The sequence below is a fragment of the Syngnathus typhle genome, linkage group LG5, assembly GCF_033458585.1.
Source record: "Syngnathus typhle isolate RoL2023-S1 ecotype Sweden linkage group LG5, RoL_Styp_1.0, whole genome shotgun sequence".
Lineage (NCBI taxonomy): Eukaryota > Metazoa > Chordata > Actinopteri > Syngnathiformes > Syngnathidae > Syngnathus > Syngnathus typhle.
Window position 1 is genome coordinate 19,647,950 of NC_083742.1, and position 12,580 is coordinate 19,660,529.

The 12,580-nt window shown below is 42.7% G+C and overlaps 1 protein-coding gene across 1 annotated transcript in view; it reads right to left on the reverse strand.

The window, feature by feature from the left end:
- LOC133154615 (transient receptor potential cation channel subfamily M member 3-like) overlaps positions 1-11,799 on the reverse strand; it is a 31,843-nt gene extending 20,044 nt beyond the window's left edge. The window contains exon 1 of the mRNA XM_061279454.1: positions 11,710-11,799. Within this exon, the coding sequence (XP_061135438.1) occupies positions 11,710-11,799 (90 nt within the window). The remainder of the gene's footprint in view (positions 1-11,709) is intronic.
- Between the last annotated feature and the right edge of the window lie 781 nt (positions 11,800-12,580).

Sequence of the window (12,580 nt, forward strand, 5' to 3'; positions counted from 1 at the left end):
GACCATGTCTGGGGCAGCCTGATAAGGCAAAAAAAAAAAATGAGCGGCATGCATGTGAAAGCTCATGCCTGTCTCTGACTGTCCTTCATGACCTCATTCATGAGGTGCTTCCTCTTTTTGACATGTCTGCAGTTCCCATGTTCTCTCACACAATTTATACCACCATTTAGCGGCAAGGAATTAAATGGTGTGCTTAAGGTCACAAAGTCTTGAGGTTGTAAACGTTACAAATGGTAAAGCCTTGCCAGCGATGTCTGGTCTTATTCTTTTCCTGCCGTCTCTGTGGCCTCAGTCCTCCGAGCAACCTTATTACTGTTTGTAGTCTTTACCCGGCTCTCTGTGAAATGGATTTTCTTCCTTTCCGGTCGGAGAAGTGCCGAAATACCTCATCGCCTTCCTGATTACAGCTCTTCCCTTTGTTGCTGTGTTTGGCTGTCCTCCCTGCCTGTCGCAACTGTCAGGTGGAGCATCTGGACGACCTGTGGCAATTGAGATGCGGATGGAGGGGAGGGGAGGAGCTCCAAATGCTTCTAATACCAATCCATTCAATTACATAGCGTCCCCTTCATTTTAAAATCAGTCTTGTCAACCTGTAATTGTCAAATAATGCCAAATTAAGACAGACCAGAACTTTAGAGCAAACCAGCCAGAAGATCTGTAAAGTAGGTTGTTCCAAATCAGATCAATTGAACCCTTGTTTGATCCAAATGTTGGACATTTCAAGGTCATAAGCAAGAGCAGATGAATTGACGGCGTAGTATTGAAAAAAATAAAAATTCAATTGTCTCCATGATGACGAGGCACACGCAAAACGAGGCGTTCGGTCACACCGAGCACGTGTTTGCGCCACGGCGACAGATCTCACGCCGAGGGTTAAGTGTAATTAAAGCGGGGACTGCCTCCATCTGATGCTCGGCTGCACCTCTGCCACTTTAATTGCTTTTCTCCCCCCTTCAATTCCCACCTGACTGGCCCATTCTATCAATTGATTCAATCCCACTGGAGACATTCCTCCACGCAAACATTCAAATAAAAATGAGCAAGGATGGTGAATTCCAACACGGACAGGCAGGTCTTAGAAGATGCGTGGTTTGGGCCCAAGGAATGATTCATGTGCATTTTTCTTTTTAAATGTGGAGTGTCCCAAAATAGCTCTTCTCATTGGCAGCCTCACTGCAGGCTTTCTTTGTCTGCTTCCATTTGGGCACCTGACCCTCTCCTACAGACAGTCCATCACGCTCGCTCATGCCTGAACACAAGTGTGCTTCAAGGCCAGGAGCCTTGTTCTGAAGGGTTCTTGTGTCAAAACATCTGAGGCTCCTTATGAATTGATAATGTGCGGAGGAGGTTCTTCACAGCCTCCGGTAAAACCGCCAAAGTCGCGAGGGATGGAAAAAGGACCGGCATGGCGCTTTTTACGGTCAACCGAGCAAGAGCGCGCATCTCGGGGTTGCGACGACAAACGGATTTCAAATGTTCTTCCTTTTTTTGGCCTTGGAAACAATGATGTTCAGTTAGCAAGAGCAAACGAATGACTTTTTACCAAGACTGGAGAAAGTCACAGTAGTGCGTTTCATATATTATTTAGCAGAGGATCCAAATGACCTTTAAAGTACATTGTTTGGATGGATCTTACTTTAAAGTGAACCTATTTAAAAGTTCTTTCGGGGGCTTCATTCCATTATACTGGAGATGTCAACACCCCTAGAGGATGTGCACTTGTGAATGCTGCTGACATTTCTGGGAATGATATAGATGCTATCAAAGCTGACGTCAAGACTTTAGTCCAGTTAGCATCTTCTCGGGCAGGGGTGTCAAACTCATTTTTTTTGTCGCGGGCCGCTTTGTAGTCATAGTTTATGACTGTCAACCCAAATAAATGTACAAACGCAAATGCATTACCGTAATTTTTGGACTATAAGTTGCGGGTTTTTTCATAGTTTTTGACTTATACTCAGGAGCGACTTATATACATATATATGTTGTTTTTTCACTTTTTTGGGCATTTTATGGCTGGTGCGACTTATACTCCGATGCGACTTATAGTCCGAAAATTACGGTCTATCCAGTAGAAGCTACAAAACAAACGGACAAATAACTCGTTTTCAAATCAGACTCGTCAAAACTGCTGAAATATTTGAAAAAGATGATTTTTAAAAAGTGAAGACAATTTGCAATTTTAGTCATGACATATGAATTTGATGCACAATTTGTCTTGGCGGGCCACATAAAATGATGTGGCGGACCGTACCTGGCCCCCGGGCCTGGAGTTTGACACCTGGGCTTCATCAAGAAAGCAGGAGGAAATGTAAATACAACACCAGGTGAGCTTTGCCTACAGTCCTTCAGGGCCATGTCATCATTTCTATGCGCTCTTTTCTTTTCTTTTGAGGGAGCCATTAGCAGGTTTCTGTGGATGCATTATCTCCAGTTTGAATGTATTATGGAATCAACAAAATGAGATCTATTTTCACGTCGAAGATGAGAGCCAGAGTCAGACTCATTAAAGTCCTCCTGCTGCACGCACCTTTGTCTTCACAAGCAAGGCGGAGTGGCGGCCATGACGCTTCCGAATCATTACATAAGCTTGCTGGCAGGCTTGGAGACACACAACACCTGCCAAGTGTCCCGCTGAGCAGCGGGCACGCATTCATCATGGCGCAGGCTTCCCGAATGCCATTTTCTATACCTCTTTCCGTCTGCCCGCTTTTTCTTTTCACTTTACGTGAGCTGTCTTTCTTTGCTACATTTTGGATTGCTTGGTTTTTGTTTTTTCCATGACTTATGCAGTTATCTTGTCGTCTACTTTGGTACAAGATGAATGGAGACATTTATAGAACTGAACTACATAGCCAAGCAAATGTTATGTAATAAATGAGGGGGAAAGTGGAAATTTGGAGTTGCAGACTTCGAAGCGGTATCCCGAAAGACGGCAGCTTTGATTCTCTCAGACACGCGACAAATCAAAAGCAACCGGAGCCCAGCTATCAAGCTTATTTTTATTATTATTATTATTTTTTTTACTTTATTTTATTTGTTTTTTCTCTTAGATAGTTAAATAATGTTTTATTATATTTGTTTGATTATTTTAATTATTTTATTCTTTTTTTTCCCTTAGCTAGTCAAAGAGTTTTGCTATTTAAAGAAATATGTCATCCATGATAATGAGCCAATGCAAATAAATAAGGGTTCAATTAAAACAGACATTTAGGGGCATTCAAATGATCCAGTTATTTATTTATTTTTTAATTTTTTTAAATCACTGCAAAGGTCAAATTCTACTAAATTCCCAAGACACCGAGCTTCTTTTTGTGACTGCTTTGATACGACACTTTCTAAATATATTGGCCACGTCAGGGGGGAAGGAGAGGCTGGGCGCGGAAGAATCGAGAGCATGCCGAGGACTGAGAGATGGATGGGACAGAAATAGCCCTGGTGGCCATGCTTCTCACCTTCATTTTCCTCATCCCAATATCCAATTTATAGCACACACGTGTTCGAGATATCACACACTCACAATCCTATCTTGCCTTCTTTAAAACTTGAACATGGTCCACAAGCCACGTTTAATTCTGTCGGGCACCGCAGCTAGAGGGAGCCGACGGTACTTTGATCATTCTAAAAATAGAAAAATAAGCAGAAAAATAGAGACTGGACCTGGAGAGGAGCATTTCAAAATGAAGGCTACATTGAGTGCCTACTTATGCATAGTGGGAGAGGCCATTCATTTGGATGAAACGGAATTACAGCTCTTACACAGAGTGCTCTCCTCTTTGCTTGTTTTAGGCAGAGCACGGTGAAAATCGCGCCGCCGCTAATATCAGGAAATATGTTGGACTGAAAAAAGAAGGAACTGTACAATGTGAAAATAAAATCTGTATACAATATCAATCCTGAAGTCTTAACCTCAATGTGATGTCGAACATAAGAAAGTAAAAAAGAATACTAAAATATGAAATCAATAATAAATACATCATACATCAATAAAAAAGAAAGCATCTTTGAAGAGCACACAATAGTCATGCATGAACCTAAAAGCAGTGCATTTAATTTTAGACAGGTAAGTGGGGGGCTTTGGGGTAGGGGAAGTGTGGGTCGTTGTAATGACCCAGAACTAATGACCTAGATGAAGAGCATGTGATTAAATGAGTTACAGTACGTGTGTGGAGCAAGCCCGCTGCTCCTCTGGTGTCTCACATCAAAACATTTGGGGTTATTAACTGAAAAAAAAAAAATCCAGACACTTTCAAACAAAAAGTCAATGTGGCAAATGTGCAGTCCTAATCGAAAGTAACTTTCTTTTTAAACCTCAATTTGACGCGCTGCACTGCCGCTGTCCGTGGTGCTACACTCAGCACTTCCGCCAAAGTAGCGCAAGAGTTTGGCCAATTGCGTTTGGGCCATCGCATCGACGTGAACGGCGGCTTGATTGATCACCTCCGACTAATTCGCAGCATGGCTCGGGCTCTCCCCTAAAGAGCTCCTTTAAAATTTAAAGCCATTTCAATCAGTGGGCCTCACACCTCAGCAGGCTTTTTCATTTCTTTGACAGCCTCAACAGATAAGCAAGACGGATTCCACAAAAACGAGTGCATTTACTACTACTGCATGGTACTGAGTCATTCGGTAGACATTGATCAGCCCTAAACAAGGTCAAAAGGTCATGGGTGTGTGTGTGTGCTATGAGTAACATAACCAGGACGGTGATGAGACTGCGTACAGACAGGAGGTGGAGCGGCTGGTCCACTGGTGCAGCCAAAACCATCTGGAGCTGAACCCGCTCAAGACCGTGGAGATGACAGTGGATTTCAGGCGAGACCCTTCACCACCCTCACTATCCGCAGTAATACTATTCTCTCCACAGACACCTTCAAGTTCCTGGGAACCACAATCTCTCGGGACCTGAAATGGACCGGCCACATAGACTCTGTCCGGAAGAAGGCCCAGCAGAGGGTGTACTTCCTGAGACAGCTCAAGAAGTTCAACCTGCCACGAGAGCTTCTGAAGACCTTCTACACTGCCATCATCCAGTCTGTCCTCTGCACCTCCATCACTGTCTGGTTTGGATCGGCCTCCAAACAAGACAAGCGCAGACTACAACGGACAATCAGACGTGCAGAAAAGATCATTGGAATCAACCTCCCATCTATCCAAGACTTGTACCTGTCCAGGACCAGGAAACGTGCAAGGAACATCTCTACAGACCCTTCTCACCCAGGTTGCAGTCTTCACACCTTTTTTGAATTTGTCTACACTGTTTTTGCCATTATTCACATGTCCTGAATGTTGTTCGTCACCTAAATGTTGAACAGAGGGTGTGTTTTTACCGAAGTCAAATTCCTTGTTTGGCCCGCTCAAACATGGCGAATCAAAACTCTTGAATAACCTTGCACACCTGTTTGGAAAATCCAGCAAAGGAAAATTTGTCATAAAACACGAGTAAAAAATAGCCGTGGTGACGGCCAGCACTGCGTGTTCAGTCCATTTCATGAGGATTTACTTCCTTCATACATTACTAAAAAGGTAGATGATCCCCTGTAGCAGTTTCAAGGTGGAAGGTGGATGTTTGGACTGCATAACATCCACGGCCGGTGACGCGGGCAAAGCGATTCTCAATTCGTCGTGGAATATGTGGCTGGACGGATATAGATAGCGTAGCATGTGCGTGTGGGAACTATGCACGGCTGGAGGTGTTTTGCCAAATGATGCATTTATTCGGAAACTTCGCGTCCGTTCAGCGTCTGGTTCTCATAAAAAATTCAGCGGCTGAGTGGTGGGTGGGTTCCGTCCTGTCCTGTGTGTTTGGTGCATCCATTCGGGACAAATGAATTTGCTAACAAAAACAACAACAATAAAAGCACAAACATGATTGTTTGAAAACAAAGAGACGGACGGATGCTTTGGCGTGCAGAAAAGTGATGTGTGTCGCCGAAAGATGACTACCGTTCTTTTCCGTGTATAATGCGCAAAATTTAACTAGTTTATTGTCCTAAAATCTGGGGTGCGCATTATACATGGGTACAATTAAAAAAAAAAAAAAATATTTTTTTATTTTTATTTTTTTTAAGAAAATCATGGTACAACAAAACCAACAACAGGACTGACCGACAAAGTCCTGGAACAAAAAGACATTACCAAAGACAGGAACAGAAACCAAACAGACATCATGACAGTAACACATGCAATGATCCGACGGTGAGCGAGGGGCAGACTTAAATACAAGACACGTTACATTGATTGAGGATACACAGGAAGGGAGGGGCGACAATTTAATTTAAAAAAAAAAAAAAAATTGGGTGCGTATTATACATGGGTACAGGCTTTTTTCCAGCATCAACATGCCATTTTTAGGGTGCGTATTATACATGGGGGCGCATTATACACGGAAAAAACGGTAGATAGTTTTTTTTGTTGCAGCTCATAAGCGGCATGCTGATTTTGTATTGATTGAAATGCTTCTAAATGGGCTCTTTGCTGCTTAAGCGAGACGCGAGCAAGCGAGCAGCATCCTGCGAACGTCGGTCTCGCCACCCAACGTGAAAGACGATGAAAGCGAGTCAAAGGCTGCACATGACAAGACACTCTTTTCTCCACTTTGAAGTGACACTCAAGTCGTATTTGCGTTGGAGACTTTTGGGGGTGTCAGGAAGTGAGAGCCTAGCCAAAGGCTGACCTCAAATGCACCAAGAAGTGTTTGGGATGTGACTGATGTTTACCTCGGAGCTACTTTGACACATCATCCCAAGCAACACTAAGCAGTAAATAGGATGGATGCTTTCTGTTTTTTACCATTCTAGAAATGACATTTCCCGTTTGTGTTTTTGCAACAACTTCTTGTTTCGTTTTAATACTCAGATGATTTTGGCACTTGTGCGTTTTACCCCCCCAAAAAAAAATAATAATAGCATGCTATTGACAAGCTAGGAATATTTGATGTTTTTGAAAGTTTTTATATGTTCAGAACTGACCATTTTTATTTTTTTATGATTTATATGCGCATTGCATGACTTCCATTCCGAAATATTTCCAATAACGCCGTAGAGTAGTGGCTCGACTTGCACATAAACTACCGTTCAAAAGTTTGGGGTCACAAAATTGTTTGGGTGACCCCAAACTTTTGAACGGTAGTGTATATATTTATTTAGATAATTATTTATAGATTATATATATAATCTTCTGTGTAAAAAATCTTATAATATATATGTATTCTTATATTCATAGATTATATATAATCTTATACAAATATAAGATATAATTTATAATATTTAATTCATAATATTTTATTATAATAATATTTACACTACCGTTCAAAAGTTTGGGGTCACCCAAACAATTTTGTGACCCCAAACTTTTGAACGGTAGTGTATCCCGTGCCATTCCATTGACGAAATTGAAAATGAGTTACGTAATTAATATTTGACTATTACTGCGGTTTATTTACACAAATAAATTGGTGACAGCCAACCAGAACGATCATTTCATATCGTCGACGTTTCCATACGTATCACGCTCCAACTTGATGATATAATATGTCCTGTAGGATCTTTTTATGTAACGCGTTTTTTTTTTAGCATTTGGGAGCTATATTTATTTTTTAGCAGCAGCCTGCCTCATGTATTTTGCACAAGACACTATTATATATGCTTTATGATTGCGTGGGAGGGAGCGACAAAGTGGAAGACGGAGGGGACAAATGCCTGGCTTACAAAAATGAAAGAGGACAGAAACATGAAGATATGATGGACGTGTAGAATTGGGAATTTAGAAAAATAAGTAGGGTCATATCAAGATGACACCAAGTACGTGACTCAAGTGTAAAATATTTTCCTTTTCTGCTGTCAAGTTTAGTTTACGATTATATGAGCCTCTGGAATCAGCATAAAATCCCCGTCTTGAACTTGTAAAAATGTCAATATTGCCGACAACTGGAAAGCGAGGCGCGAGCTGACAGAGATGAGATTTGAAGTATCTTTGATGGAAACTTCAACATCTGTCGTATGCAATGAAGGACATAAACGGCGGTGGAGGGGGGAACGAGAAGCAGCTTTCAAGGCTGTCGGAGCTGAGCAACAATTTGCACAAGCTGAATAACGGAAATGGGGGTGAAAGGGTTGACAACAATAACAGTTTTGTTTTTAAATAAACGCAACAGACAGACAGGACTGAAGCGCAACAACCAAAAGGTACAGTGTGATCTGTCAAGTCGTAGAACTTCAGTTTGGTCTATATTGTGTGACCGCCACAATCGTTACTTTTGACTTTCTGTCGGGGGCGATTTACTCACAATGTGAGCTGGAATTTAAACTTCTTCCCAAGGCAGCTTATGAAGGCCATTGCTCTTGGGCGGGCGGTGACACCAGCCAACGGTGGGTCGATGGCAGCCTGTTGCGCGGCATTTAATGACTTGCTCAATCTTTAGTCGAGATGAATGCAGTTTGGGGGATTCATAGAATAAGCCCCCCAAATAATTCACACTAGCGGGGAAAAAATCATCACGGATGGCTTTTTGGTCAATCAAGTGTCAATCAATCAAAAGCATTTTGACAGTTTTCTGTGCAGCATGATTGCCAGTCACATGAAACTGAACGCCGCAAAGCTTCAAAGCAGAAATGATTTCATTTGAAAATGCCACCTAAACGTAAAATATACCCCCAAAATATCCAATTTGAACGTAATACATGCAGATATGGTTTATTTGGCATACAAATGGGCACTGCATGACATTAAACATCAGTTGCTTATTAGCGACCAAGCATTTGAATTGCAAATATACACACAGAGACGGAAAAAATAAACTATTGTTAGCTTCTTACAATAATATGCAAAGGATGACAAACAGAGCCAAGTCTTGAATGTGTTTGGAGAGTAAAGACAGTAAACAAAGAGGATTTGCCCCTGGGTAAATAAATGATCAATATTCGGAGCCCACACATAAGGAATCACACATACGCGCACACAATCACAAACACACTCCCACTTTAAATTGAGCTACAGCATCAACAAGGTGTTGTAAAAGAATGAGATGTTCCTCTTTTTTTTTCCAATTTGGAAAACAGTCCGCCAGGACATTTAAGGCACTGATTTACATTTACAACTTATTCCTTGGCTAGACATCTTCCAGCCATTTATTTATTTAATTTATTTAATTTATTTAATTTATTTAATTTATTTAATTTATTTAATTTATTTAATTTATTTAATTTATTTAATTTATTTTATTGTATTTATTTATTTATTAATTTTTATTACACACCAACTTTAAGAAACCTATCCAACGAATGATGGATTTCCGTTGCCAACCTGGTCAACCGGCATTGTGAGAGATTCCAGTCAACCAAATGAACATAAAGACACAGTCGCCAAGATTGACAAGTCAGCCTTTTTACCATGCATGACGTCACCACGTATCCCATCAAATCAGTCAAATGAGTTAATAAGTAAAAAGGCTGAGTGAGGTGCTTTCAGTTGCACTTGGGTGATGGACTGACTAGCAGGCAAGGCCTTGTATTTGCTGCAACATTAACTGTATCAGCGGGACTGCAATCAAAATGCACATTTATACAGGCTAAGGAGGACAGCGAACACATCTGACAGCCTATCTGCTGCCTTCACACTCACATGCACATAAACTAGAGGGCAGCGGAGGGCAGGTAATAACTCCACATGGGCGGGAAGTGCTTGGCATGCAGAAATATCTCCATGACAGGCCTGTTAGATTCATTTCACACCGACAGCTTGATGTCTGCCTCCGAGCCTTCAAATACAATACCTTGGTCACACCACCGAGAGACTATTTTTATACATGTAAATACTGCATTGAGTTGAGCGTGGCAATGCACAATTACTTACATTTGAGTGCCGATACCAAGCACCCGATACTTGATACTTGTTTTAATCCAAAACACACGCAACACGGTATGTCTCACTCGAATACAACACATATTGGCTCTAGAAATGCTAACGTTCATTTTGCAGAGCATAATTTGTAGCTAGCTTAAAGTGTTGTCGTCTGTGTTCACCACACAGTGAGAGAAAATCTCGGATCTTGCCGGTGAAGTGGTATCGTTGCCATAGTATCGGCGCTTTTTTATAGTTAAGAATGCAGTTACTTAGTTGAGAGAATTACATTTCTAGTGACAGTCCCTCCTTCTGTTCTTTGACCTTCCTCTGCTGCTAGTTAAGTGGAAGATTTGAAGTCTTCTTATTCCATAAAAGATGGGATGTCAAGTGGAGCACTCCATTTTACATATTGATATCCGTGCAAAATTTACAGCAGAATGCACCGACGGTGAAACTTTCCTTCCCCCATAGTGCCATAGGTGACAGTTCTTGAGAAACTCCAACAATGACAGGAGAAACTTTGAAGCATTCGACTAAGCTCAGCTTGTGCACCGGAGGAAAAGTTGCAGGAAGTTCCTATTCTCTATAAATGACAAATTCTGCTATAGTGTGCATTTCACAGTTGTACAATTTGGTGATTGCTTTGGCATTTCCCACAGTGCCTTCCGCAAACTGGCCACAAACTCCCCCATTCATCATTTGGTGTGACACTGTACAGCTCATTTCACATTCATTCTGATCTGAGCAACCGCACACACTTAAAAGATCATTTGGATGGAGATTTTAAAAAGCCACTGGACACTGGATTGGAATATTTGAGATGGGAATACTTTACAACAACTCTGAAATTGAAATGATTGTGTGTTCAAATCACTGCAGCCAAAGCAAAAATGCTCGTTTATTCAAGCCCCTTGCTGAGGGCTAGCTTCCCGCCGCTAAATGCTACCAACAGACGCAGTATAACACAATGTCAGCGTCATTGGGAAATCCTTTCAATGTCATCCAAAAGCCAATAAGAAAACAGACCGTCAACCCAGAGAGAAGACTTTCATCTAAAAATGATTTTAAGACTGAACAACCTCAGGTGTGCTCAACTTTAGAGGTTTGTGTGGATGCAACTCGCTTTGCATACACACACAGATTCAATCAAGTGTTACAACGAAATCCAGTTAAGCGGACTACACATATGCAAATGTCTGACACGCGACACTTGGACATCAGAGCAAAGGACTTCCTTCCTCCAAGAGCCTCCCAGATCACGAGAGGGTGAAGTGGCTCACACGTGAATAATAAATGACGAAGCACGTGTCCGTAAACAAGTCAAATGGACACACGTGCCCTAACTTGAGCATGTTAAGATGTGCTCGAGACTATTTTGGGATATAAATAAATCATGTCCATCAAGGTGCGCAGTTGAATTCATTTTAAAATAGCTGCCAACTTTGGTACATCAACAGCTCCTCAGCGCACGCGTCATCATTCTTTTAACATCTCGGCTCATCCGTCTGCACGAATCTCTTCAGGTCCGCCTGGTGCTCTTCGCATCAACCTTCCAACCTCAACAAAACCCAAACTCCACATTTCCACTCTTTTACCCTCCTCTATTGTTCAGCTCTGGTTAAAATGTCCTTCCATCCTTTTACTTTCAACCGCCCGACGCTCCATCTTTGTCCTCCCCCCCCGCCACCATAGCAGATTTTACGCCGACACTTGTGCATTCCTGGAAACATCAACCCCTGAGTGCATTAAAAGACATCCAAAGACTCGACATAGCGCCCCCGGAGGGAGCTATTCACCCATTTACAAGCGCTTCCATTCAAGTACTGCAGTTGGATGCAGCTTTGTGTTCTTCTTCTTTTTTTTTTTTACCTTGAGTAGGCGTACAGATGGCAGGAAGGCTGCGTGGCACAGTTTCCTGATAGTCCAATTGATTGGCCGCGGCGCATCCAGTTGGTTCATGGTGCCCGCTCTTCTCGGTGCCTGGAAGCTTCCCCCGGCACCAGGATCAAGCTGGGGCAGAAATGGGAGAAGACCTCCAGCTCCAAGCAGCGCAAGGCGCACAAGTCCCAGGGCATGACCCTCCAGGCGCAACCATCAACCACCTCTGCCAGCGGCACCACTTTGTTCTCAGGTACCCGCTCCTCGCCACCACCCCCCCCTCCTCAGGCCCGCACAGATCCACAGAGTCGGGAAAAATTCTGGAGCATTACTTTCCACTTCCAGCCGTGAAACAAGAGTGTGCGGTATTTCCACAAGTGGAGCAGAGCTGAGGAACAAGAGCGTGCAGAGTGAGGGGGATGCAGGTAGGAGAAAGGAAGAGAGGCAAAGAGAGAGAGAGAGAGGGGGAGCGAGGGATGCAGTGCAGTGCAGAATAGCGCAGGAGGGAGAGCGAGATGGAGCGCAGAAACGGAGCGGCGTGACGAGTTACAGTGGAGGCTGCTTTTCCAACACTGTCTCCCAAGATGGGAGAGAGGAAGAGGAAGAGGAGGAGGAGACACATTTGCTAGTCAACCTGAAATCAAGCTTAGGAAAAACAAGTGATGAGATAGGAGAGAACGTTTGGAAAGGGAGCTAGTGCAGCATTGGATGATGGTCAAGTGGGGGGAACCAGTGGCAGCTCTTTGCCTGACAGAGGGATTTCTGGTGGATCCTGAAAATGGAAGCCACGACGACGACGACAAAAAAAACAAAAAAAAAAAAAGCGAAATATAGCCGCTGTGTCTACAAGGCATGCGACCTA